Genomic DNA, 27763 nt, shown 5'->3' with positions numbered 1-27763 from the left:
TTTTGTATTTTTAATAGAGATGGGGTTTCATCATTCTGGCCAGGCTGGTCTTGAACTCCTGACCTTGTGATCTACCCGCCTCAGCCTCCCAAAGTGCTGGGATTACAGGCGTGAGCCACCATGCCCAGCCAAAATAGTAGATTTTTTAAAACCTTTACAATAACATTTTAAGTCAAATCTTTAATTGATTAGGGAGGGAGATTTCACACAGTCATCCAAAAACTATACGTTGAGTCACTAAGATAAAGAACGCTTCTAGATCCTATTAGACAAAACAAAGATGCGCTTGGCTGGCTCTGAACTTAGAGCACTTATAGTCAAGTAAGAACAACACATATTATAGTTACATTATTATTGTTTTATTTTACTAAATATTACAAAGCAGCAAGCATCTGCCACACATTGTCTCATGTTCATACAAATACTGCTGGTGGCTCCATTCGTAATACACATCACATAGTACAGGGCTGAAGAGTGTGGATGCTGCAGGCAGCTTCCAGTTTTGAGAATTTAGTCTCTGATTTCTCTTTGAGTTTGAGTAGGTTCTGTAAACTTTCTTGTGACACATTTTTTTTAATCTACAAAAGAGCACATAAGTAAGAATGTTACATATAACATCATACAGAATATTTATAAGCTAATCTTCACTGAAATCAATCTGTTCAATAGCATTATACCATATTTGACATACCATACCATGTTAATCTGATATTGTAGAATAGCATAATATAACAATAATAACTCCTAACTCAAGGATGTTGTGATCTTTATAACCAGCAATCCATGTTAAATATTAGCACAGTGCCTAAAACATATTAAGCATTCAATAAATGATCGCTACTATTTTTACTAACATCCTACAGATTTGGAAATTGAGTCTTAGAAATGTTAATGTGTACAATGCTAAAGAGCCAAAAAAACTGCCAGGAAAATATAAAAATTAAAATCATTTTATTTCTGAAACCCATGTGTTCCCCCCAATATCTTCTAGCATTTCTAGTATTTACAGAAAAACTTTCAAGTCTCAATATCAGAAAGTTTCATAAAAGCCAGAGGAAGTAGCAATTCTCTTTAGCAGACAGAGTTAGATACCAATTTTCATATTGGTGTTCTCACAGATTATTTTTTCCAATTATTTCCTCTCATATTTTCTTCAAATTTAACTCCATGTATTTCCATGGGCCCTTTAGTAGAGACTTTCTTTTCATGGAGGGAGCCATTTGTGATTAAGCAGCGATCCCCTAGATTTTCCTCCTTGGTAGTAGTGTTTGTTTATTCATTCATGAGACATTTATGTCAGGTCTTCTATCTCCATAATACTGTATTAGGAAATGTGGGGTATTTTAAAATGAATAATATAATTCTTTAGCTAAAATAACTCATGTACTAGAGTACAAACAAACATAATATTTCTAGTATAGTAAGTGTCTAAAACACTATGCTGTACTTCATTCACTCATTCAACAAATAGCATTTGTGTTTCTGCTAGATACTAATAAGGTGCTAGACCACAGAGATAGAAAGATACGTAGAATTGTTACTCCGGAAGAAATTCCATTCTTGAACCAGACATGTAAACATATGACTGAAATCAGTGAAATCAGTGTGGTGAGGAAGCATCTTGGAGACATGGCTACAGTAGAGAGGGGATACATGAGTCTGGAGAGGTCAACAGAATCACATATGCCCAGCCAAGGATGGCCTCTTTCTTAAAGTCTCTTGAGAACTACTAAAAGTATATATGCAGAGATGTGGTATCTGCAGTTTTGTATTATAGAAACAACAGCCTGGTGGCAAGGGAGTGTGTGGATTAGAGGAAGCAAAACGGGAGGTGGAAAAATTCAGGAGTAATCTTTTGAAATAATCTAAGTGAAAAATAATAAAGATGGTGGCCACAGCAGTGGATATGGGGATAGAAAGAAAAGAGGTGGAAAAGACATTTGAAATACAAGAAAGCATATGACTTGGGAACCGCGTATGGGGGATGGTAAAGTGGGAGAAGTTGAGGATGAAACTGTATGGATGACATTCAAAAGACAAGGAGCACCTGTTCATAGGAGGAACTTACCTGAAAAGGAGAACGGAGTTTTTAACACATGTTAGCTTGAGTGCTTGTAATATTTGTAAGACATCAGAGTGGTAGAGTACTTGGAAGAGATGACCTCAACCAAAAGAAATATAGCAAGTAAGAAGACAAGATGAGCCACAGATGAAACTGTAGGGAAATCAATATTTAAGAAACAGTAATCTGTAGAGCAGACACAATAATCTGGAGAAACAGTAATCTGTATGGGAGACTGAGAAGAAGCAATCAGAACAATCAGAATAACAACAGAGAGAGAGACCACAAAAGCCAGTGGAGACATGAGTTCAAGGAAGGAGGAAGTGGTAAGAGGTGCCAAATATTAGAAAGGTTCAAGAATAACTGGGACTTACTCTGTTAGCTGAACAGCATGAAATAGAGATGTTTATTTACTAATAACTTATCATACTCTGGGCACAGAGAGGGAGAATGTGTTTTGAGAAAGGGGGAGAGAAAGCAAGACAGTGAAAGAAATTCACATTTACACATGAGAAACTGAATCAGAAAGGGTAAGTAAATTTCCCCAATGTCACACAACTAGAAAAGTAGCAAAGCAGAGATTCAAACTAAATTTGTTTGGATATAATCCATTTCTTTTGAGGTGTGGCTATGACTGCATTTTTATTGTTTTTTAGTTGATACATAATTGTACATATTTATGGGGTATATGTGATATTTTGATACATACATATAATGCGTAATGGTCAGCTGAGGATATTTTGGATATCCATCACTTCAAACATTTATCATTTCTTTGTGTTGTAAACATTTTAAATCTTCTAGCTATTTTGAAATATATAATAAAATATTATTAACTATTGTTACCCTACTGTGCTGTGGAATACTAGAACTTGTTTCTTCTATATAACTGTACTTTGGAATGCATTACCAACCTCTCTTCATTCCCCCCACAACTGACCCACACTTCCCAGACTCTAGTAACCATCATTCTACTCTCTACCTCCGTGAGATTCACTTTTTGGCTCTCATAAATGAGTGAGAACATGAGATATGTGTCTTTCTGTGCCCAGCTTATTTCACTTAACATAATAGCCTCCAGTTCCCTCCATGTTGATGCAAATGACAGGATTGCATTCTTTTTATGGCTAAATAGTACTCCGTTGTGTATATATAACACATTTTCTTTATTTTTAACTTCTATAAATTAAAAAATATCAAACATCAAGGACAAAACAAAAACAAAACAAAAAAGTGCCCTTCTACCCCAATTTGAAATGTAACAACTATTTTGTCGTATTTACTAAAGATACAACCCAAATCCCCAGTCATCATTCTTCACTTTTCATTCCCAGAAGTAACCACCACTCAAAAATTGTATTATTCTCACTCTTCTGTATTTTTATGGCATCTGGATTTATTAACATACCAGAAGATATTATACAGTGCAGCTTTGAGTGTTTTGTATTTTAAGTTAAAATGTTGGCATTACTTTTTTTCTCTTGACATTATGTTTTACAGATATAGTCATATTGCTATCTGTATACCTGGTGTATTCATTTAATAACTATATAGCATTCCATTAAATAAACACAAGTTTTTATGTTTTTTTTTTATTCTGTGACAATGTACTATAGGGAAGTCAATATACACTACAGATTAGCAAGACAGTACAATCAAAGAGGAGAGAGTGATGTCAAATAGACAAGGACCTTGAAGTTAATAGTGCTAAATTTATTAGTTATTTGGTTAGCATGGACAATGTCCCTAAAGATGTAATAAAATAACACGTTCTGTGCACAGTTAATAAACCAGGTTGATTTCAGTCTTAAGCTGTGAAAGCAATTGGATATTAAATGAAAACACAATACTATGATTCTAAAGCTTTGAGCACCAGCCTAGGGAATTTCACCTCTTCTGTAGAGGTATTAGGGGAGCAGAGGTTGTTTCTGGGTAGAGGAATGATTGACAAGACAATGTTCAGCATAGCCAAAAAATCTTGAATTATTTTTAATGGATAATAAATATAGAAGATAGGTATTATTTCAATTTGGAAGACAGTCGCGTCGTGGTGAAAAAGAGAAAAGGGATGAAAAAAGATGAGAAAAAAATGGATAAATCTAGCCTGAAGGCTAATTTGCATATTTATTTATTTGCTGCCTTTTATTTCTTTTATTAAAATGTTAACATTGTTTACTCAGTAAAACTTATTTGCTTGCAAGAAGTTACACTTACTAGGGTTTATTTAAGAAGATTTTATTCTTATGAGAACGTGTCTTATTTCCAAGGAATAGAGTAGATTTATAGCCAAGGAAACCTTTGATTTGGAACTTGAGTTCTCCGTGTTTTTGGTCTATTAATCTTTAACAGATCCTCAGTCCAAATGCCTAGATGCTTAAATATCCATAAGTTGTACTTTTAGCCATAATGCTTCATTCTTTCCTTTTTAATTTGAAGGTTATACATTATTGCTTTACCAAAAGACAATGAAGCAAAATAGCCTAATAACATAAATTCAATAAACTACATCAGAGCAGAAATAGAGAGATAGCTTAGCTTCCAGTTAATTGGACCACAGTCTTGTACTAGATCATCAGAAACTACTGTTTTTCAGCATTTTAAAACGTGCATCTTTAGTCTCCCCTGAAATTATCCTCTTTGCCAGTTCAAAATCTTTATGTCCATGTACAGTTATTTTTGAAATCGTAAGTCATATGTCTGTTCATCCCCTTTCCTATAAAGCTCATTATCTAAACATTGTCTCACACTTCAAAGGATCACCTGTTGATGTGAATGGATTTACCAATGGAACTCAGGCAAGAGATTCCAGGCTGTGAGCGTTACTGTTTTTGTAAAGGGAAGGTAACTTTTATATATAGTTTGCCTGCCTTTGGACAGTCTTGTTTCTACCTTCTAAAATACGATAATTGAAAGCACAGCATTCCTATGGCTTGCTGATAGATTGTGAGAAATAACAGCAAAATATATACAGCTGAGGAGATTGCATCACTACATCTCTGCACTGAAATTATGGCAGTGATTTGCCTAGAATTGGGGGCTACTAGATCAAAGATTGTCCTAAAGTTTAAAGTTACATTCAACCAAACACATGGACAATTTTTGTTAATAACATATTAGACCAGATTTACCAGTTGTTTTCTAAAATTTAATAGACATTTTTTAACCATTTTAGGTTACAGAAAAAGCAGGAAGTATAGAGAGTTTTCATATAACATCCTCTTTCACGAGTTTCCTCTATTTTTAACATCTTGCGTTAGCATGGTACATTTGTAACAGTTGAGGAGCCAATACTGACATGTTATCGTTAACTAAAATCCATAGCTTACATTAGGGTTCCCTCTTTTTTGGATGCAAGTTCTGTGGATTTTGACAAATGTATAAATGACGTGTCAATCATTACAGTATCATGCAGAATACTTTTACTGCCCTAAAAGTCTCCGTGTTCCGCCTGTTCATTTCTCCTCCCCTGTATTCCTGGCATCAACCAGCCACTTTGATGTCATATCAACTCTTATACCCTCATAACATGTTTTTATTGTCATCATTGTTTTGTTTTTGTTTTTCTGTTAATGACGTATGGCTGTGACAAGGTAATGAGACCAGCGGCTGTTGTTGAAGGTCCTTTTTTCTTAATTCCTGGTTACTTATCCTTGAATTACGTGACAAGCTGATAAATCCAGTAACCATGGATTTTCCATTGTTTCAACCTGCCAATACTTCTCTCAAGCTTGTATATCCAAGAAAATATAAAAAATAGTAGAGCAGAAAATCACAACCTTCCATACTTATCCTACTCTCCCTGTGTCCCCATCCCCACTTCTGGTGGCTTTCCAACCAGTCCTGTACTTAGCCAGTTGGTGACCACACAATGTGACATGTTTTATATCCAAGTCAGTCTCAGACTAGGTGAGTTTTTTATGTGGCAGATTGCTGCTTAGTTTATACTCAGACAAAAAGGAAAAAATTAAACATATAAACACCCTTTTTTTTTTTTCGAGAGTCTCATGCTGTTGCCCAGGCTAGAGTGCAGTGGCGTGATCTCAGCTCACTGCATCCTCTGCCTCCCGGGTTCCAGCGATTCTCCTGCCTCAGCCTCCTGAGTAACTGGGATTACAAGCACGTGCCACCACACCTGGCTAATTTGTATATTTTTAGTAGAGATGGGGTTTCGCCATATTGGCCAGGCTTGTCTCAAACTCCTGACCTCAGGTGATCTGCCCATCTCGACCTCCCAAAATGCTGGGATTACAGGCATAAGCCACCGTGCCCAGCCTAAACCCATGTTTTAAATTAATGCAATGATTGTATTAGCCTTTCAAACATTAAGACCTGGCAAAATTGTTACAACTATGGAGTTTTCATTGATTCATCCTACTCACCATCTTTTCCTTTAATATCTGAACAAACCCCAACTCTGTTCACTGTTCTGCCTGTCAGTAGACTAATGGAACACGAGCAAACAGTAACACAAACAGACACTAACACAAGTTCATGCAGAATCAATAAAAATCAGTACAACAGAAGATAAGTCTATGTGTTTTTGATACATACTACTAAGCATGTGCCTTTTAAACAATATATATAAAACCTAAAATATATGTATTTCTGATTTCTACCTGTAGTACTGAAGAAGTTACTTAATAACGTTGAATATAAAGGCCACTTTTACTTAACCACCTTCCATTCACTATTAACTGCTGTTTCCAAAGTATAAGCAAATCAGTCTCTGTGTACATAGTCAAGTGTATACAAGCGTCAGGCGTAACAAACTCAAGATGAACATGACAGTTCAAAGATATTTGGGACAAAATTGTTGAAGCATTTTTACCTAGGGCTCTGTAGCTCTGACAATGAAAGAATATAGTTGCTCTTCCAGCTGCTATTCAGACAGAAAGCTTGGGCAAGAAGGGTCTGTATCTATGTTCTTCATAATACAATTACAAGTTTGAACTTCAGATAACATCAGCAGTTGGCATGTGGAATACCAAAACCCTATTTTGGTATTTATCAAGATTATTAATGGAGTCAGGTTTCCCTTATTTGTTTATTTAATGGGGTACAGAACATCCTGTTGGATAACCCGCTGAGTGACATGATGATGCTCTGAAGGAATGCATGAGAGCTTGTGGTACCTGCCTTGAAACATGGGTTTCACTAATGCTGGTGGCTCACACTTCCCATTGAACAAGACTAGAGATAGGAAGGCTATTTGAGGGACACAGCTATGGAACCATAGGTGCCACATGGTAAGCCAAATTTTTATTTGTTGTGTTGTTGTGAAAAACCTTATTAAAAGAGCTTCCAATGAGAGTACTTGATTAATAACACAATTCTTATCTATAGAAATAATTTGCTTTTCAAGAAAATCATCATGTGCTACAGTTGAATTGACATTAATGTTATCATTCATTTTGAATGATCTGTGAAGTATTTTAAGAGAGATCTGGGGAAGTAAATCAATAAGTAGTTTAACATAAATCAAGGTGCAGTTAAATTTTTTCAATTAGAAATATATTACAAAGATTCTGTCATTTCCAACAACATGAAATAACCTGGAGGAAATTGTGCTGAGTGAAATAAGCCAGACACAGAAAGATGCATATTACTGATCTCCCTTATATATGGAATCTAGAAAAGTAGAATTCATAGATACAGAATAGAAGAGTGGTCACCACGGTCTTGGGGTTGGGGGACATGGGGAAATGTTAGAGGGTGACAACTTGCAGTTACAAGGTGAATATGCTCTGGAGACCTAACGTATAGTACAGCATAGTTACTCTACTCAATAGTATTCTCACCGCACCCCCCAACTCCCCCCCACACACAGTAACTCTTTGAGGTGTGGATATGTTAATTAGCTTGATTTTGGTAATCATTTCACAGTGTATACATATACCAAAACATCACTTTGTATACCTTATATATGTACAATATTTATCAAATATTCTTCAATAAAGCTGGGAAAATGCATGAATATTATATATATGTATATGTATATACATATATATAAGAGATTATAGCAGATTATAGCTCTTTGAAAAAGAATAACATTTCAGCCCAGTTCTGACTAAGACCAAACAAAAGGTGATAGCATGTTTTAGTTCCTTAAATGTGGATTTGAGGAGTCAAGAAATCTCCAAGTGTAGGAAAACCTCCATGGCAAAGAGTGTAGAATATGAGAGAATCACAAAAATAGCATGCACAAAATAGCCTGCTGTGATGTTGAAAGTATAAGAGCTAGTAATTATTATTATTATTATTATTTTTATTTTTATTATTATACTTTAAGTTTTAGGGTACATGTGCACATTGTGCAGGTTAGTTACATATGTATACATGTGCCATGCTGGTGCACTGCACCCACTAACTTGTCATCTACCATTAGGTATATCTCCCAATGCTATCCCTCCCCCCTCCCTCCACCCCACAACAGTCCCCAGAGTGTGATGTTCCCCTTCCTGTGTTCATGTGATCTCATTGTTCAATTCCCACCTATGAGTGAGAATATGCGGTGTTTGGTTTTTTGTTCTTGTGATAGTTTACTGAGAATGATGACTTCCAATTTCATCCATGTCCCTACAAAGGACATGAACTCATCATTTTTTATGGCTGCATAGTATTCCATGGTGTATATGTGCCACATTTTCTTAATCCAGTCTATCATTGTTGGACATTTGGGTTGGTTCCAAGTCTTTGCTATCGTGAATAATGCCGCAATAAACATACGTGTGCATGTGTCTTTATAGCAGCATGATTTATAGTTCTTTGGGTATATACCCAGTAATGGGATGGCTGGGTCAAATGGTATTTCCAGTTCTAGATCCCTGAGGAATCGCCACACTGACTTCCACAATGGTTGAACTAGTTTACAGTCCCACCAACAGTGTAAAAGTGTTCCTATTTCTCCACATCCTCTCCAGCACCTGTTGGTTCCTGACTTTTGAATGATTGCCATTCTAACTGGTGTGAGATGGTATCTCATTGTAGTTTTGATTTGCATTTCTCTGATGACCAGTGATGGTGAGCATTTTTTCATGTGTTTTTTGGCTGCATAAATGTCTTCTTTTGAGAAGTGTCTGTTCATGTCCTTTGCCCACTTTTTGATGGGGTTGTTTGTTTTTTTCTTGTAAATTTGTTTGAGTTCATTGTAGATTCTGGATATTAGCCCTTTGTCAGATGAGTAGGTTGCGAAAATTTTCTCCCATTTTGTAGGCTGCCTGTTCACTCTGATGGTAGTTTCTTTTGCTGTGCAGAAGCTCTTTAGTTTAATTAGATGCCATTTGTCAATTTTTTCTTTTTTTGCCATTGCTTTTGGTGTTTTAGACATGAAGTCCTTGCCCATGTCTATGTCCTGAATGGTAATGCCTAGGTTTTCTTCTAGGGTTTTTATGGTTTTAGGTCTAACGTTTAAGTCTTTAATCCATCTTGAATTGATTTTTGTATAAGGTGTAAGGAAGGGATCCAGTTTCAGCTTTCTACATATGGCTAGCCAGTTTTCCCAGCACCATTTATTAAATAGGGAATCCTTTCCCCATTGCTTGTTTTTCTCAGGTTTGTCAAAGATCAGATTGTTGTAGATATGTGGCGTTATTTCTGAGGGCTCTGTTGTGTTCCATTGATCTATATCTCTGTTTTGAACCAGTACCATGCTGTTTTGCTTACTGTAGCCTTGTAGTATAGTTTGAAGTCAGGTAGTGTGATGCCTCCAGCTTTTTTCTTTTGGCTTAGGATTGACTTGGCGATGCGGGCTCTTTTTTGGTTCCATATGAACTTTAAAGTAGTTTTTTCCAATTCTGTGAAGAAAGTCATTGGTAGCTTGATGGGGATGGCATTGAATCTGTAAATTACCTTGGGCAGTATGGCCATTTTCACGATATTGATTCTTCCTACCCATAAGCATGGAATGTTCTTCCATTTGTTTGTATCCTCTTTTATTTCCTTGAGCAGTGGTTTGTAGTTCTCCTTGAAGAGGTCCTTCACATCCCTTGTAAGTTGGATTCCTAGGTATTTTATTCTCTTTGAAGCAATTGTGAATAGGAGTTCACTCATGATTTGGCTCTCTGTTTGTCTGTTGTTGGTGTATAAGAGTGCTTGTGATTTTTGTACATTGATTTTGTATCCGGAGACTTTGCTGAAGTTGCTTATCAGCTTAAGGAGATTTTGGGCTGAGACAATGGGGTTTTCTAGATATACAATCATGTCATCTGCAAACAGGGACAATTTGACTTCCTCTTTTCCTAATTGAATACCCTTTATTTCCTTCTCCTGCCTAATTGCCCTGGCCAGAACTTCCAACACTATGTTGAATAGGAGTGGTGAGAGAGGGCATCCCTGTCTTGTGCCAGTTTTCAAAGGGAATGCTTCCGGTTTTTGCCCATTCAGTATGATATTGGCTGTGGGTTTGTCATAGATAGCTCTTATTATTTTGAAATATGTCCCATCAATACCTAATTTATTGAGAGTTTTTAGCATGAAGGGTTGTTGAATTTTGTCAAAGGCTTTTTCTGCATCTATTGAGATAATCATGTGGTTTTTGTCTTTGGCTCTGTTTATATGCTGGATTACATTTATTGATTTGCGTATATTGAACCAGCCTTGCATCCCAGGGATGAAGCCCACTTGATCATGGTGGATAAGCTTTTTGATGTGCTGCTGGATTCGTTTTGCCAGTATTTTATTGAGGATTTTTGCATCAATGTCCATCAAGGATATTGGTCTAAAATTCTCTTTTTTTGTTGTGTCTCTGCCTGGCTTTCATATCAGAATGATGCTGGCCTCATAAAATGAGTTAGGGAGGATTCCCTCTTTTTCTATTGATTGGAATAGTTTCAGAAGGAATGGTACCAGTTCCTCCTTGTACCTCTGGTAGAATTCGGCTGTGAATCCATCTGGTCCTGGACTCTTTTTGGTTGGTAAGCTATTGATTATTGCCACAATTTCAGATCCTGTTATCGGTCTATTTAGAGATTCAACTTCTTCCTGGTTTAGTCTTGGGAGAGTGTATGTGTCGAGGAATTTATTCATTTCTTCTAGATTTTCTAGTTTATTTGCATAGAGGTGTTTGTAGTATTCTCTGATGGTAGTTTGTATTTCTGTGGGATCGGTGGTGATATCCCCTTTATCATTTTTTATTGTGTCTATTTGATTCTTCTCTCTTTTTTTCTTTATTAGTCTTGCTAGCAGTCTATCAATTTTGTTGATCCTTTCAAAAAACCAGCTCCTGGATTCATTAATTTTTTGAAGGGTTTTTTGTGTTTCTATTTCCTTCAGTTCTGCTCTGATTTTAGTTATTTCTTGCCTTCTGCTAGCTTTTGAATGTGTTTGCTCTTGCTTTTCTAGTTCTTTTAATTGTGATGTTAGGGTGTCAATTTTGGATCTTTCCTGCTTTCTCTTGTGGGCATTTAGTGCTATAAATTTCCCTCTACACACTGCTTTGAATGCGTCCCAGAGATTCTGGTATGTTGTGTCTTTGTTCTCGTTGGTTTCAAAGAACATCTTTATTTCTGCCTTCATTTCATTACGTACCCAGTAGTCATTCAGGAGCAGGTTGTTCAGTTTCCATGTAGTTGAGCAGTTTTGAGTGAGATTCTTAATCCTGAGTTCTAGTTTGATTGCACTGTGGTCTGAGAGACAGTTTGTTATAATTTCTGTTCTTTTACATTTGCTGAGGAGTGCTTTACTTCCAAGTATGTGGTCAATTTTGGAATAGGTGTGGTGTGGTGCTGAAAAAAATGTATATTCCGTTGATTTGGGGTGGAGAGTTCTGTAGATGTCTATTAGGTCTGCTTGGTGCAGAACTGAGTTCAATTCCTGGGTATCCTTGTTGACTTTCTGTCTCGTTGATCTGTCTAACATTGACAGTGGGTGTTAAAGTCTCCCATTATTAATGTGTGGGAGTCTGAGTCTCTTTGTAGGTCACTCAGGACTTGCTTTATGAATCTTGGTGCTCCTGTATTGGGTGCATATATATTTAGAATAGTTAGCTCTTCTTGTTGAATTGATCCCTTTACCATTATGTAATGGCCTTTTTTGTCTCTTTTGATCTTTGTTGGTTTAAAGTCTGTTTTATCAGAGACTAGGATTACAACCCCTGCCTTTTTTTGTTTTCCATTTGCTTGGTAGATCTTCCTCCATCCTTTTATTTTGAGCCTATGTGTGTCTCTGCACGTGAGATGGGTTTCCTGAATACAGCACACTGATGGGTCTTGACTCTTTATCCAATTTGCCAGTCTGTGTCTTTTAATTGGAGCATTTAGTCCATTTACATTTAAAGTTAATATTGTTATGTGTGAATTTGATCCTGTCATTATGATGTTAGCTGGTTATTTTGCTCATTAGTTGATGCAGTTTCTTCCTAGTCTCGATGGTCTTTACATTTTGGCATGATTTTGCAGTGGCTGGTACCGGTTGTTCCTTTCCATATTTAGCGCTTCCTTCAGGAGCTCTTTTAGGGCAGGCCTGGTGGTGACAAAATCTCTCAGCATTTGCTTGTCTGTAAAGTATTTTATTTCTCCTTCGCTTATATGAAGCTTATTTTGGCTGGATATGAAATTCTGGGTTGAAAATTCTTTTCTTTAAGAATGTTGAATATTGGCCCCCACTCTCTTCTGGCTTGTAGGGTTTCTGCCGAGAGATCCGCTGTTAGTCTGATGGGCTTCCCTTTGAGGGTAACCCGACCTTTCTCTCTGGCTGCCCTTAACATTTTTTCCTTCATTTCAACTTTGGTGAATCTGACAGTTATGTGTCTTGGAGTTGCTCTTCTCGAGGAGTATCTTTGTGGTGTTCTCTGTATTTCCTGAATCTGAACGTTGGTCTGCCTTGCTAGATTGGGGAAGTTCTCCTGGATAATATCCTGCAGAGTGTTTTCCAACTTGGTTCCATTCTCCCCATCACTTTCAGGTACACCAATCAGACATAGATTTGGTCTTTTCACATAGTCCCATATTTCTTGGAGGCTTTGCTCATTTCTTTTTATTCTTTTTTCTCTAAACTTCCCTTCTCACTTCATTTCATTCATTTCATCTTCCATCGCTGATACCCTTTCTTCCAGTTGATCGCATCAGCTCCTGAGGCTTCTGCATTCTTCACGTAGTTCTCGAGCCTTGGTTTTCAGCTCCATCAGCTCCTTTAAGCACTTCTCTGTATTGGTTATTCTAGTTATACATTCTTCTAAATTTTTTTCAAAGTTTTCAACTTCTTTGCCTTTGGTTTGAATGTCCTCCCGTAGCTCAGAGTAATTTGATCATCTGAAGCCTTCTTCTCGCAGCTCGTCAAAGTTATTCTCCATCCAGCTTTGTTCCATTGCTGGTGAGGAACTGTGTTCCTTTGGAGGAGGAGAGGCACTCTGCTTTTTAGAGTTTCCAGTTTTTCTGTTCTGTTTTTTCCCCATCTTTGTGGTTTTATCGACTTTTGGTCTTTGATGATGGTGATGTACAGATGGGTTTTTGGTGTGGATGTCCTTTCTGTTTGTTAGTTTTCCTCCTAACAGACAGGACCCTCAGCTGCAGGTCTGTTGGAATACCCTGCCGTGTGAGGTGTCAGTGTGCCCCTGCTGGGGGGTGCCTCCCAGTTAGGCTGCTCGGGGGTCAGGGGTCAGGGACCCACTTGAGGAAGCAGTCTGCCCGTTCTCAGATCTCCAGCTGCGTGCTGGGAGAACCACTGCTCTCTTCAAAGCTGTCAGACAGGGACATTTAAGTCTGCAGAAGTTACTGCTGTCTTTTTGTTTGTCTGTGCCCTGCCCCCAGAGGTGGAGCCTACAGAGGCAGGCAGGCCTCCTTGAGCTGTGGTGGGCTCCACCCAGTTGGAGTTTCCTGGCCGCTTTGTTTACCTAAGCAAGCCTGGGCAATGGCGGGTGCCCCTCCCCCAGCCTCGCTGCCGCCTTGCAGTTTGATCTCAGACTGCTGTGCTAGCAATCAGCGAGACTCCGTGGGCGTAGGACCCTCTGAGCCAGGTGCGGGATATAATCTCATGGTGCGCCGTTTTTTAAGCCCGTCGGAAAAGCGCAGTATTCAGGTGGGAGTGACCTGATTTTCCAGGTGCTGTCTGTCACCCCTTTCTTTGACTCGGAAAGGGAACTCCCTGACCCCTTGTGCTTCCCAAGTGAGGCAATGCCTCGCCCTGCTTCAGCTCGCGCACGGTGCATGCACCCACTGACCTGCGCCCACTGTCTGGCACTCCCTAGTGAGATGAACCCGGTACCTCAGATGGAAATGCAGAAATCACCCGTCTTCTGCGTTGCTCACGCTGGGAACTGTAGACCAGAGCTGTTCCTATTTGGCCATCTTGGCTCCTCCCCAAGAGCTGGTAATTATTACCCAACGTTTAGAATATAATGTAACAGAACATATTTGGAATACATTTATCTTTTAATATTTCAAAGGAGAGATAAATGCAAACTAAGATTTTATTTATCATTAAATTCATTGTTCTTTAATTTGAAAAACACATATACTCATATTTTTGTCACGTGATTTTAACCAGCATAAAGCAATAGCTGCCACACCAAAGTCAAGCGAAGCTGTGAAAATAATTAATGAAACAATTCTGATAAAAGCATCTTTATCCTTCATACAGGTTATAGGCAGGATTGTGGTTGTGTCTGTGTGTGTGTGTGGTGGGGTCGGTGGGGGGATAGGAAAGTTAGTTTATTCACATGATTCTCAACATAGATATACCTTGCAAATAATTGTGCAATTCCCTGCTTTGCTTTGCAGACAGAATGTCTTTGAATCAATGTCTTTTATAAATACACTATACAAAAAACATAATTATAAACCTTTAAAGTATTTATGCACACTTTAATATTCAGAACTAGAAGAGAAATTTCTGTAAGGAGAAATGCTTTGGAGATTAAAACGTAAAGGAGATAACCAAATTTTACTAAACCTCTATCCATCATGACCACATTTCCTTTCATTCTAAAATAACAATATTTTGGAAATGTTGACCCCCTGCCCACCATTTTTGCCTGAGAAGTTTTAAATGCCAAGAACTTGCTCCTCACTTTTGAAGCACGGTGCTTTCTTTAGGAACCAATCTGTATCACATGCATTCTATTGGTTTGTATTTTATTACATATCATTCTATTACATTTTAAAATGCATTTCTGAGCCCATGTCATTGATTTCATGATTCATTAATGGGTTGCAAGCAGCAGTTGGAATAACACTGGCTTAGGTAATGGCAGTATAAATCACATGTTGGTAAAATGAAAGATGCCTTTCTACCAACACGTTATAATGGCCACTCGATGCCAACATGGCAGTGTGTTACTTAAACCATAAATCAGTCAACACAGAAGCGACATAACCAAAATGTTTTTACCATCATTTATAGAAGAAGATTATGAGTTTCATGCAGCCAGGATTAATTGCATTGCTATTATAGAACTTAACATAAGTTGTATCATATTTGATGGAAGGGTGCTAACAATCAAGAGGATATAAATTTTAAAAACAATGATACTGTTTTGGATAAGTCCTGACTGTCTGCATTTTATCTAGAACAATATATGTTCATGATTAACCTAGAAAATAATGACAAAAATGCGCAATGAGTAGAGACTTGCCCTTGGAATTCCTAAAATTATTAGGAAGGTACAATGTTCTCCAAGAAATATTGATAAGTGAAAAAAACAAGGTTTACGATAGTGTGTAAGGGATGCTATCATCTGTGTAACAAAATGAGAAAAAACATATATGCAATTTTTTGGCAAGAAGATACCCTGAAAACATAAACCAAAAAGCCAAAAAAAAGAAACTTGCTGATGATACCGAACTTCTCTGACTGTACATTTTTCTCATGGTCTTAACTCTGATAATTACCTACATGTTTGACATTTTCAAAAGTAAGAACATAGAAGTACATAATATATGCAGGTTAAAGCAAATAACAGTTTATGTGAAGATTGTTAGAAGCCAAGGTTTTCATGGAAGTTATTAGTATGAAGTCAAAGTAGTACATTAAAATCCAGTAATGTTAATTGGATTTGGAAGTAACAGTATGAAATTTTTTCTCTAAAAATGTATGCAGGAATCTCTTGCTTAAGATCAGTAATCTATTCCCAAAAATAGATTTTGAGAGCACATTTCTGTTCTAAATGGGAACAATTATAGTGAATGGAAAGTAAACCAAAACGTAGCTATTTCCTACAAAATAATTGATACCTAATAACGCCTGTAGGAAAGCTTAGAAAAGCGACAAACTATCTTGATAAAATCTAAAATGTATATTGTTTCCTAATCAGCAATTATTGCTGTTGCTAACATACAGTTGCTTTGTATCTAGTTACATGGACCGTGTATATGCTGTATGAGAAATTGTCACTTTGTGGTATAGCATAGCAAATAACACAGCAATCAAAAAGTTAAAAGTCAAAATTAAAATAAAAGACCCATAATAGACTGTTTTTCACCTTGCTAAAGGAGAAATGACTCTTGAAGAAACTCAAGAAGGGACAAAGAAAGGTCAAATCAGTCATTGCTATTTGCAGAAGGTGATGGGTGGATGGAGGACAAGGGGGCAATCTTTGACAAACTGTCATATGAAGAGGAATGAAGAGACCTTCCCCATGTCTGTGTCTAGTAGATGCTGTAGAGACTTGCTGGACAGGAAAGCTTTGGTAAATCTTCAGAAATGATGTTCAAGCTGAAGGAAGATGTTCAAGCTGCATTTTGTTTGCAAAATGCAGATTTGCTTGTTTTTCTGTTGAAAAATTCCTCTATGTGATGCTGTAAGAGTTACCGGGCTATTATTAAAAGAAAGATGTATTGTCACACTGAGTATGTCGCAAAACTTTCTTAGTAAATGGCCTGTTTGTTTATACTCAATGCACACATTAAGATGGCTACATAGGATTCTTACTATGTTCTATCAATTTGGAATGTAACTCAACATTCTTCCAGCACATAAATTTGTTTACAATATATAATGAGTGTGAAAGATATAAATAAATACTTCTATTTGATGTCTACACCAACATTAGATGAAAAAATGAGGTAGTGAGAAGTTGATATATATCCTGTAAATTAGGATATTTAAAACCAAAAATCCTTCTACTGGGTAAATATTAACTAGGAAAACATTCTACAGGATATACATGCATTTTTCTAGCTCTGCCCCCTGAAAAGGTAGTAATGTGATCTGATGGCACTAAACACTTCTGATCTCAAATGATAGCCTCTAAAATGCTGTTTTCCAACAAAGAGAATTAAGGCTCCTGAAGAAATGGCTGATTCCAGGTGTGGAGGAGAAAATGAGCAAGCTGAGCTTGTGATATATGTTCACCCCAGAGAGGGCTCATGTCACGTGGGCACCAACAGAGAGGGGTCTCAGGTAGCAACAGTGGGGCCATTGGACCATCAAAGGAGCAATTAGGGTACTTGATTGAAGCCTGTAGGTTCATAATTTTTACTCTAAAACAAGGAAGGAAGGCGGGAAGAAAGGGGAAAGGAGAGGAAGGGAAGGAAGAAAGGGAGGGAGGGAGGGAAGGAAGGAAGTAAAGAGCTAGAATAACAATGAAACAAAATATCTTTGATAACTTTTTGGGGGAGTACAGAGTGGAAATTTTGCATTTCTGGAGGCTTTACAAGATGGGGATCTGTGCTTCAGAAATAAGTCAGTAAAGATACATTTACATAGATGTTTCCTCCAGTATTGCTTGGAAAAGCCAAAATCAAAGTGATGTAGATAGTTACCTAAGAGATGAATAAAATAAATAATGGTACATCTTTTGTATGGAATATTACATAGCCACTAAAAATAATGGAGCAGAACTCTACTCAATGACATATAAAAATGTCCATGATATATTGTATAATGGAAAAAAGAAATTTTAAAGCAAAAGGTTTTACCTTATTTATTTCACAAGCTAAAACCCTATATGATTATACAAACCAATGTGTTTGCCTTAAAAAGATAAAAGTCTGGTGTCCTCTATGACCATACCACAAACAGTGATCACCTCTGGAATTGGAATTTTATAGCAGTTATGGGTAGAGAGAGTTTGGGAGAAAACATTCACATTTTATTTCATAATTCTTATATTTTTAAAGCTTTTCTATAAGCATTATTTTGATACATATGTGAGCAGAGATGGTCCCTTCTAGGTACCAGTTACACCATTGCTAAACCTTGTCTGTTTCTTCCAAAGGTGTCAGGCAGCGAACAAGACCTGCCCCACCAATTACATGTGGAATAATCACATCTGCAGATGCCTGGCTCAGGAAGATTTTATGTTTTCCTTGGATGCTGGAGATGGTAAGCAGAATGATGCTTTAAAGACTAAACGCCAGGGGTCTATATTGTGATTAACATACTCTAATATTAAAACCACACATATAATATTCATCATTCTTCGAAATAAGTGACTAAAAAATAGTACATTTTCTACTTCACATTGGTATTATTTTGAACTCCTTTATAAAGGAACATACTCATGTTTGTACCCAATCCTTTGATGGAAAACATACAAAAGGAAGATGCTTTTAAAAGCTTTTGTTTCATGCCACACCCAGAACCAAGTAAGGTATAGTAAAGACTCTCTGACTATTTGTCTAGACTCAACAGATGGATTCCATGACATCTGTGGACCAAACAAGGAGCTGGATGAAGAGACCTGTCAGTGTGTCTGCAGAGCGGGGCTTCGGCCTGCCAGCTGTGGACCCCACAAAGAACTAGACAGAAACTCATGCCAGTGTGTCTGTAAAAACAAACTCTTCCCCAGCCAATGTGGGGCCAACCGAGAATTTGATGAAAACACATGCCAGTGTGTATGTAAAAGAACCTGCCCCAGAAATCAACCCCTAAATCCTGGAAAATGTGCCTGTGAATGTACAGAAAGTCCACAGAAATGCTTGTTAAAAGGAAAGAAGTTCCACCACCAAACATGCAGGTAAGAGATCCTCATGAAGAATATTAATTTATCTTACTAGAAATATGCTCTAAACCAAAAGCAGTTTTCTTAACCAAAGTAACAATTGCTTGTTAGAATGAGGCCAATACATTCTGAAAGACAAAAATCTTATATTTTTTTAACCAATGCTAAACTTGCATGAGACTGGATTTGCTTCCAAAAAAGCAAGACAGGAGCCTTGAGGATCAAAATTAGATCCAAGCTCAGAATATACTCTAAATTAGTGGTTCCTGTGGGATGTTTTCAAAATACCTATAGGCAATCCACTTCACCCCCACCAAAAAGTATGATGCCGTCAGACATAATTTAGGACAACTGTTCTAAATGCAGACAATTTTTATGCAAAACTTACAAACAAAGGACAGGAGAGTACCACTGGTATAGAATTATATCTGGAAATGAAAATACGTAGCTAAGTATTTGATAGAATTAGAGAAATAAATGAATATGTTGTTAAAGGTACCCAAGACTCATGTCTTAAACTTGGTTTTGCACTCTTCTGCATCAAGAAAAAAAAATGAAGTTATTCGACTCAAGCACATTCAATGTTAATCTCGAAACCTCTTCCTCTTTAATCTCAGAGAATAAGGTGATCCTACTATTTAAGCCAGACCTGTCCATTTGACATTTTCTCCACATTCCTTCAACATTGCTTCATGCCATTCCTTCTTTCTTCTGTAACTTGAACATCTTCAACTCTACTTTTTTTCCCCTCAGTTTATAAAAGTTCCCAAATTTCTTCTATTTTATTAGCCTCTTACTGTGAAGTTGAGCAAACTTTAGCAACCCAGGTCTGTCCTCTTCAAAGCTGCTCAAAAATGAGGCATTCGTTTTCACCTCTTTCATCTACCATGTATTCAACCAACTAAAACCTGGTTTATGGCCTACAGTGCTGTGTTAAACCTCTGTTTAACGTTTCATTGGCCTCATAGTTGCCAAATCCAATAGAGAATTTTGTCCTTAGGTAACCTGTCCTTTCCATGGCCTTTTTCTTTAAGCTCACCTCTTCTATGACATGACATTGTACTTTCCTAGTTGTCTACTTAATTTTCAGACCATTTGTTTTTAATCACTTTCACTGGATTCTCTTTTTACATCCATGCTTTACATATGGGTAGATAATGTTCTTTTTAACAGAAAAAAGCTTGTATTTCATTTATTTACTATCTTCACTAATGTTCATTATTATTTTTCCACAGTATATAACGAGTTCATCTTTTTATTCTCAAGAGTTTTGTGTCCTTATTTTAATGTATATTTTTGGTGGTTTTCCTAAACTAATATTTTAGCTACTGGATAAAAAGGCTTTAGTGGATCTGGCTATCTCATTGATTATATTTTTCTTCCCTTATACTGCAAAGTACATCATAGGTATAATTTTATTTTGAGAAAAAACTATATTCCAATTTTACCTATATATTCCTACTGTAATAACCAAGAGGACATTTCAAAAATGTATATGCTACATTTTTAGAAGGATATAGATACTAAATCTTTTTAAGCCTTATTAAACTATGTTTTATATTGAATTCTTGAGTGAGTTTAGTATACATTGAAAAATCTGAAATTCTTATGTCTGCATACCTACTTTTCTACAGAATTATATGAACACAGACAATATTTCTATCATTGCATTTCTCCTAATACTATACATTCTTTCAAAAAGACTTTCTGTTTACTGCAACTCATCCTAGATTCATTTTTCTAAGTGTATAATTCCAAGCTTTGTGATATAAATTGGAGCAAAAGAGAAAATATCATGTTTTGAAAATATATATTCTCCTCATTCTCTCTTAATATTTATTACAAAGTGCAGTAGGCAGAGTATATATTCTTTGGTTCATTGCCTTAATTAACAGCTTTTATGGATCATTAAGTATCATATCCCTTTTTAGTAGAGGAATACCAGTAGTCATAACTATGAATTTGCATTTGCAAAGTTTAAGAAAAATTAACTAGACATGCTTTCTTTTCTAGAGCCAAATAAATGAAATGTCAAAACCAAATTGTGTAGGGTTTTTTATAGCACACTTTTGATTTCCACCTCAGGTCATCTTGCACTTTTCCCTTTACACCTATTCCCACACATTAGGCATGCTCATACTCCAGAATGTTTTTCAAAGATAGCTCCAATTCTCAACAGGCGTGGTGGCTCACACCTGTAATCCTAGCACTTTGGAAGGCCAAGGTGGGCAGATCACTTGAGGCCAGGAGTTCAAGACCAGCCCAGCCAACATGGCAAAACCTTGGCTCTATGAAAAATACAGAAACTTAGCCAGGCGTGGCCGCACACACCTGTAATCCCAGCTACTCGGGAGGCTGAGACACAAGAATGGCTTGAGCCCAGGAGGCGGAGGTTGCAGTAAGCCGAGATTGCCCCACTGCGCTCCAGCCTGGGCGACAGAACAAGACTCTGTCTCAAAAAATGAAGCCTCAATTCACTGGAGCAATGGGGCAGGAGACACACTGACCAATTGGTAATTTGTCCTCTCACCGCTACTAGAAACTGGAAGTCTAGGATGGGAGGAAGGGGACCCTCGCTGCTGAGTATTGTCCTTCTCACCTCCCTGCCCCAGAATGCCTCTGTTTCACCTGGAGCCAAGGTGGAAAGGAAGAGTTAGCCACCGTCATGCAGCCAGCTGCCAAGTAGAGACACAAGAGTGAGGGTGGGGCTGCTCACTGAGGACCACAGTTCTGCCAACATGGCTGGGTTTAATTGCCTGGAAGTCTGGGTCCCATACAAGTCCCAGACTCCTGTGAATTCTGCCATGCTTATGTGATCACAGTACGTCAGCAGACCTTCAGTGTTCACTTTCAGAATTTCTGTTTTATGTTTCTTTCACCCATGAAGCAAAGAGCACTTCAAAGGAACTAATGCTTACAATACCTCATCCTTCCATTTGTTATATCAGCAAGCAAGACTTTTATTTTAAGGCTTTTCCATTCCTCTTAAATGTTGTAATTCTAAGCAGAAACAAACTTTTATAAACCTATGAACAATTTCGTCATAAAATTAGTAATTTTATTCCAGTCTGAAATTTAAAAACACAGAAATACCTTGGTAGCATAATGAATCCATTGCCTTGATCTTTAACGTAAGTGTGTTCTTGTTTGTTCTCCTAGCTGTTATAGACGGCCATGTACGAACCGCCAGAAGGCTTGTGAGCCAGGATTTTCATATAGTGAAGAAGTGTGTCGTTGTGTCCCTTCATATTGGAAAAGACCACAAATGAGCTAAGATTGTACTGTTTTCCAGTTCATCGATTTTCTACTATGGAAAACTGTGTTGCCACAGTAGAACTGTCTGTGAACAGAGAGACCCTTGTGGGTCCATGCTAACAAAGACAAAAGTCTGTCTTTCCTGAACCACGTGGATAACTTTACAGAAATGGACTGGAGCTCATCTGCAAAAGGCCTCTTGTAAAGACTGGTTTTCTGCCAATGACCAAACAGCCAAGATTTTCCTCTTGTGATTTCTTTAAAAGAATGACTATATAATTTATTTCCATTAAAAATATTGTTTCTGCATTCATTTTTATAGCAACAACAATTGGTAAAACTCACTGTGATCAATATTTTTATATCATGCAAAATATGTTTAAAATAAAATGAAAATTGTATTATAAGCTGCTAAGTTCAGTCCATTATCATCTTACATGATGAACGAAAACTACTATCATGAAGACACTGATCTTTCTCTGCCCTTTTTTGTTCTCTAACCAGATGTCACATATGTATTACTATGATAAAAAGTATGATCCTGTGAAAGAGAGTGTCAGAGGACAACAGAATGCTATTGCTTCATGTCTTATATGTTTAATGATTATAAACATTTTAGTACATGATACTTTTGAATTTATGACCAAGTGAATCAATATGAAACATCTTGTAAGACAGACTACTTAGCATTGTGGTTAAAAGTCATTCAGTGCTCTGAGAACGTTCAGAATCTTACCTTGGTAGAAAAGCCTGCAGTATATATTAAAATGGCTTTAAAATATTTTCTCAAAAATAATCTTTTCCAAATATTTGACTTTTTCTGGCCAGCTAAAATACTTTTTGTGAGTGGAAGTGCTCCTATCCAATACATTTTTTAAAAAAAACTAAAAATAATATTTAAATACTCATGCATGTTTAAAAGGAAACATTTCAGCCACACAATTGAAGTGCTTGTTTCATTTTCAAAAAGGCATTACACTAAAATACCTTTATCTTTTTTTTTTTTCTTCAGACAGTGTTGCTCTGTTGCCCAGGCTGGAGTGCAGTGGCGTGATCTCAGCTCACTGCCCCTAACCTCTGCCTCGCGGATTCAAGTGATTCTCCTGCCTCAGCCTCCTGAGTAGCTGGGATTACAGGCACGTGCTGGCATACCTGGCTAATTTTTGTTTTAGTGCAGATGGGGTTTCACCATGTCGGCCAGTCTGATCACGAACTCCTGACCTCAAGTGATCCACAGACCTCGGCCTCCCAAAGTGCTGGGATTACAGGCGTGAACCACCGTGCCCAGCCTAAAATACCTTTTACTAAAACAAAGATTTTGCCTGCATAAATAAAACCAAATAAGTGGTTTGTTCGTTGACAGAGAATTATATACTGGTATGTCATAACTACCGTATAAAAATAATTAGTCCTGAAAAGAGAAAATATTCCTCATAAGCATGTAAAGGTAGCACATTAATTTAACTAAAACATTTTTGTTTTTTTGGAACGGAATCTCGCTCTGTTGCCCAGGCTGGAGTGCAGTGGTGCGATCTCGGCGCACTGCAAGCTCCGCCTCCTGGGTTCAAGCCATTGTCCCGCCTCAGCCTCTCGAGTAGCTGGGACTACAGGAGCCCACTAAAACATTTTTAACTGGTATAGGTGACAAATCAGTATGATACAAAATATCAGTATCTATATATTTTGCTACAAAATAATGTTTTCTTTCAAACTGTTTAATTAGGAAGTCAGTGCCCTGAAAATATCCTGTTTTCAATACTAACTTTAAAAAATGGTTTTAATGCAATGGTTACTGAATTCCAGCTGTGTGCTCTGTACAGCATTATCATCTAGATCATGAAGTAAAGTTGTTTATGTCCTGGAAAAGGAAAGCAGTCTTTCAAAACACTCTCATTTATGAATTATAGACTATTTTTCTATTTTTTAGTAACAATGGCTCTGAAGCTTATCAGCAGTCAACATATACATTGGGCATTCTACATACCGGCTAAGGTCTAGAAAGTTTTCAAACTTAAGAATAGTTAAAAAAAAAACTTTGTAAAGTAAATTTGACAATGGGTGATTACAAAACGAAAATTGAGATCAAAATAACCTCTTTTCATCTTATAGGGAATCACAATCCCTAGTGTATAAAATGCTCATCATCTTTGAAATTCAGCTAAGATTCATTTTTTCATCTTATTTGAGCCAAAAGGAATATAAATAAACATTATGTAATCTGTTACTGTTGATCTGGCCAATCATTTTTACATTTGATATATTCATTAATTTTGAAGCTAAATTAGGAGTAAAATATATTCTAAGTTTCAGTAAGCACCCTGAGGCCATGTAAAGAATAGTAGAACCTGATACAATGACTGTCATACGTTATCAGGTTTGAAAACAAACTAAACCGTGTGCTAAACATTAGTTTTTTGGGGTAAACCAAAGAATGAAAACACGAAATCAAAAACTAAAGCCTGAATCATGCCAGAAAAACTATTTAATCTTGTCCCTGGAGATGTAATAATTTTGACCATAAGTGAGAGTATCGTAAACGAAGATAATATATTGCCAAAGATACTTGCAAACAATTTTATGTGGACCATAAAAATCCCTCTTCAACACATTATAATGAATGAGATGTTGTGTAGCCAGTGAAGAAAATGGACTAAAGATAAAGCTAAACAATTAATTAGATTAACAAATATGATGCAGCAAAAAAGCTAAAAACTACAGTGAGAATGTTCATAAACTTTGCAGGAAAGTCCTGAGATGCCAATTCAGTCAACCTAAGTGATAAAGTTAAGAAAACTCTGGAAGCTTGCAGCAGTTATTATCTCAAAACAGTTAATATATTCCAAATCTTAGAAAGTTTATAAACAGAATTTTATGTCCAGAAACCTAATAGCACATACTCCTTTTAAAAGACTCAAGGAAAAATTGTTTTGGTGAGCAGTTGTGTAAGAGTTAGCGTCCAGATTTTTTGGGGAAAGCTTTTGACATTTACTAACTGCTTGGCTGAAACAGATTCCATTATTAGAATTTCTAAAAATAACCTTTGTTCTTTATATTCACACCACTCAAAACAAGTTTGAGTGGCAAATATAAGACTGAATTCACTGACGTACCTAGAATGCACTTTAAAGAAAAGAGAAAGGGTCATGAACTTATCTCTAGGCACTAGGCTTTCTCAAGGGATACCCCGCTTATGAAGGAATTTTACTCAGTGGATGAGAGAGAAGAAACAGACACAACAGGTGAGAGAGTTCATATTACAGCAATTGTTTCATACATTTGCTGTATGAAAACGGCAAAGCTTATGAAACTCCTTACTTACATACTGAAGTTCCCATGTTTATCTGTCTAGGAAGTGCTGGGGCTAAGAGAATACACAGGTCTCTCGGCCCACACTCTTCTACATTGCTATGCTGTCCCCAAGATCAGAGCTTTCATTAGCAGGTTTTCCAAAGGATATTTTTTAGGGACTTTACCTTTTAAATTAAAAATGAGAACAGCATAAAAATAGTATTTCACTCTGCTACAGAAGAAAGAGCAGGAATGTGTCTGATTTGTTCTATATGAATTCTAGAAAGTCCTGAATAAATCCAAATAAAAGTGTCTACTGTACACCCAAACAACAATTTAAGGAAGTCAGTGACACATATCGTGTCATAAAGTAATTAATTATGAAAGAATTACTAATTTATCTGTTCGTATGTTTGAATTGTTGGTATATATGGATTTTTTTTTTTTTTTTTTTTTTTTTTTTTAAGAAGGAGTCTCGCTCTGTAGCCCAGGCTGGAGTACGGTGGTGCGATCTCGGCTCACTGCAAGCTTTGCCTCCCAGGTTCACGCCATTCTCCTGCCTCAGCCTCCCAAGTACCTGGGACTACAGGTGCCTGCCACCACGCCCGGCTAATTTTTTGTATTTTTAGTGGAGACGGGGTTTCACCGTGTTAGCCAGGATGGTCTCGATCTCCTGACCTCATGATCCGCCCACCTCGGCCTCCCAAAGTGCTGGGATTACAGGTGTGAGCCACCGCGCCCTGCCCTATATGGATATTTTTAAAGTGGGGAATAACTATCTGCTAGCTTATGGAAGTGTGAGCCAGTTTCGTATGTTCTTTTCATTACATAACTAACAACTCGTTGTCTAAAGAAGCATACTGTAATAGAAGGAGCTCTGGATTGGGAATCCTAAACTAAGTTTTTAATCCTTACTTTTCTGTGTCCCTAGGCAAATCACCACCTCCCGAGTCTCAGCATGTTAATCTGTGAAGGAAAGAGTTGGATTAAAATTGTGTATGAAATCCTGGCTCTGAAAGTTACAAAGTTTCTTCTAAACTATGTACAAGGGGAAAGCAAAACCAGAACATTTTAAGAACTCCAGGGACACAGCATTCTTGAGATTACTGACCCCATTAAGAGGAAATATTTATCTTCTAAAAATGTTGCATGTAAAAAAATTATAAATGAAAAACATATCAGCCTTATACTATAATTCTAATTCTACTTCTTAAATCCTAACACATTTCCATAGCTCAAAGCATCATTCTTCCTGATTTCTTCATATCAAAGGTGATATGGATAAAGACTTTGAAAAATTTGTTTTCAAACATCTTGAAAAAAATTAAACCATGAAACTTTCATAAGGAAGGAAAAATTAAGACTTCTCGTGCATGCCTTCCAAAGCTCAATCAGATGCACATATACTGTATTCAGTCCAGGCAAGGCCTTTGAAGCAAAAATCAATTTCTAATGTTGTTACCATATGGCATTCTGATGATAGGATTTCATTCGGGATTGGACCTTTGTTTCTGGGATTTGACATCTATATAATTGTAAGTACAGAGGTCAAAATGTTGAATACTACCCATAGACTCACCCACCAGGACTGATTATATATCAGACTTGATGAAACATGACGATGACTGTCCACACTAACAGCAATAACTGTTTTGATTGGATAGAAATGATGGTGAAACACTGTTAAAAACTTCTTTAAAATTCATTAAGTAATGAATTTCCAGCTAAGAAAGAATTGAAAATGTCTCAAACCAAAATACTTAATTTTACAAAGAAAATTTATAAATACTTTTAAAAAGAGAAAAAAGTTTTCAGGAATATTCAACACCATTGGACTTTATAGCAATATTTTTAATGTGCCATTAAAGTCATGTGGAATTTTTTTCATTATTTTAAAGCAGCTGTGCATCCTCTTAGCCTTTTTGAAAATTCATTTTCTTATATTCAAATGTATATAGTTTATATAGCTCTGTTCAGTAATTTTTTTTTAAGACAGAATCTCACTCTATCACCAAGGCTGTAGTGCAGTGGTGTGATCTCAGCTCACTGAACCTCCACTTCCAGGGTTCAAGTGAGTCTCCTGCCTCAGCCTCCGAGGAGCTGGGATTACAGGCACTCGCCACCATGCCCAGCTGATTTTTGTATTTTTAGTAGAGATGAAGTTTCACCGTGTTGGCCAGGCTGGTCTCGAGTGATCCTGACCTCAAGTGATTCACCAGCCTTGGGTTCCCAAAGTGCTGGGATTACAGGCATGAGCTACATACCATGCCTGGCCCATTGAA

The 27763-nt window shown here is 37.0% G+C and overlaps 1 protein-coding gene and 1 long non-coding RNA gene across 2 annotated transcripts in view; one reads left to right on the top strand and one right to left on the bottom strand.

Moving 5' to 3' along the window:
* VEGFC (vascular endothelial growth factor C) overlaps nucleotides 1–22600 on the top strand; it is a 128405-nt gene extending 105805 nt beyond the window's left edge. Inside the window, exons 5-7 of the mRNA XM_526740.7 lie at nucleotides 18213–18319; nucleotides 18620–18953; nucleotides 22098–22600. Coding sequence (XP_526740.1) covers nucleotides 18213–18319; nucleotides 18620–18953; nucleotides 22098–22212 — 556 coding nt within the window. The 3' untranslated portion in view covers nucleotides 22213–22600. The remainder of the gene's footprint in view (nucleotides 1–18212; nucleotides 18320–18619; nucleotides 18954–22097) is intronic.
* LOC107974488 (uncharacterized) overlaps nucleotides 338–27763 on the bottom strand; it is a 51711-nt gene continuing 24285 nt past the window's right edge. The window contains exon 3 of the long non-coding RNA XR_001717300.3: nucleotides 338–578. This is a non-coding gene — a long non-coding RNA (uncharacterized LOC107974488). The remainder of the gene's footprint in view (nucleotides 579–27763) is intronic.

This window comes from Pan troglodytes, chromosome 3 (assembly GCF_028858775.2).
Source record: "Pan troglodytes isolate AG18354 chromosome 3, NHGRI_mPanTro3-v2.0_pri, whole genome shotgun sequence".
Classification (NCBI taxonomy): Eukaryota; Metazoa; Chordata; class Mammalia; order Primates; family Hominidae; genus Pan; species Pan troglodytes.
Note: the sequence above shows the minus strand (reverse complement) of the source record. Positions and strands in the feature narration are given on the sequence as shown.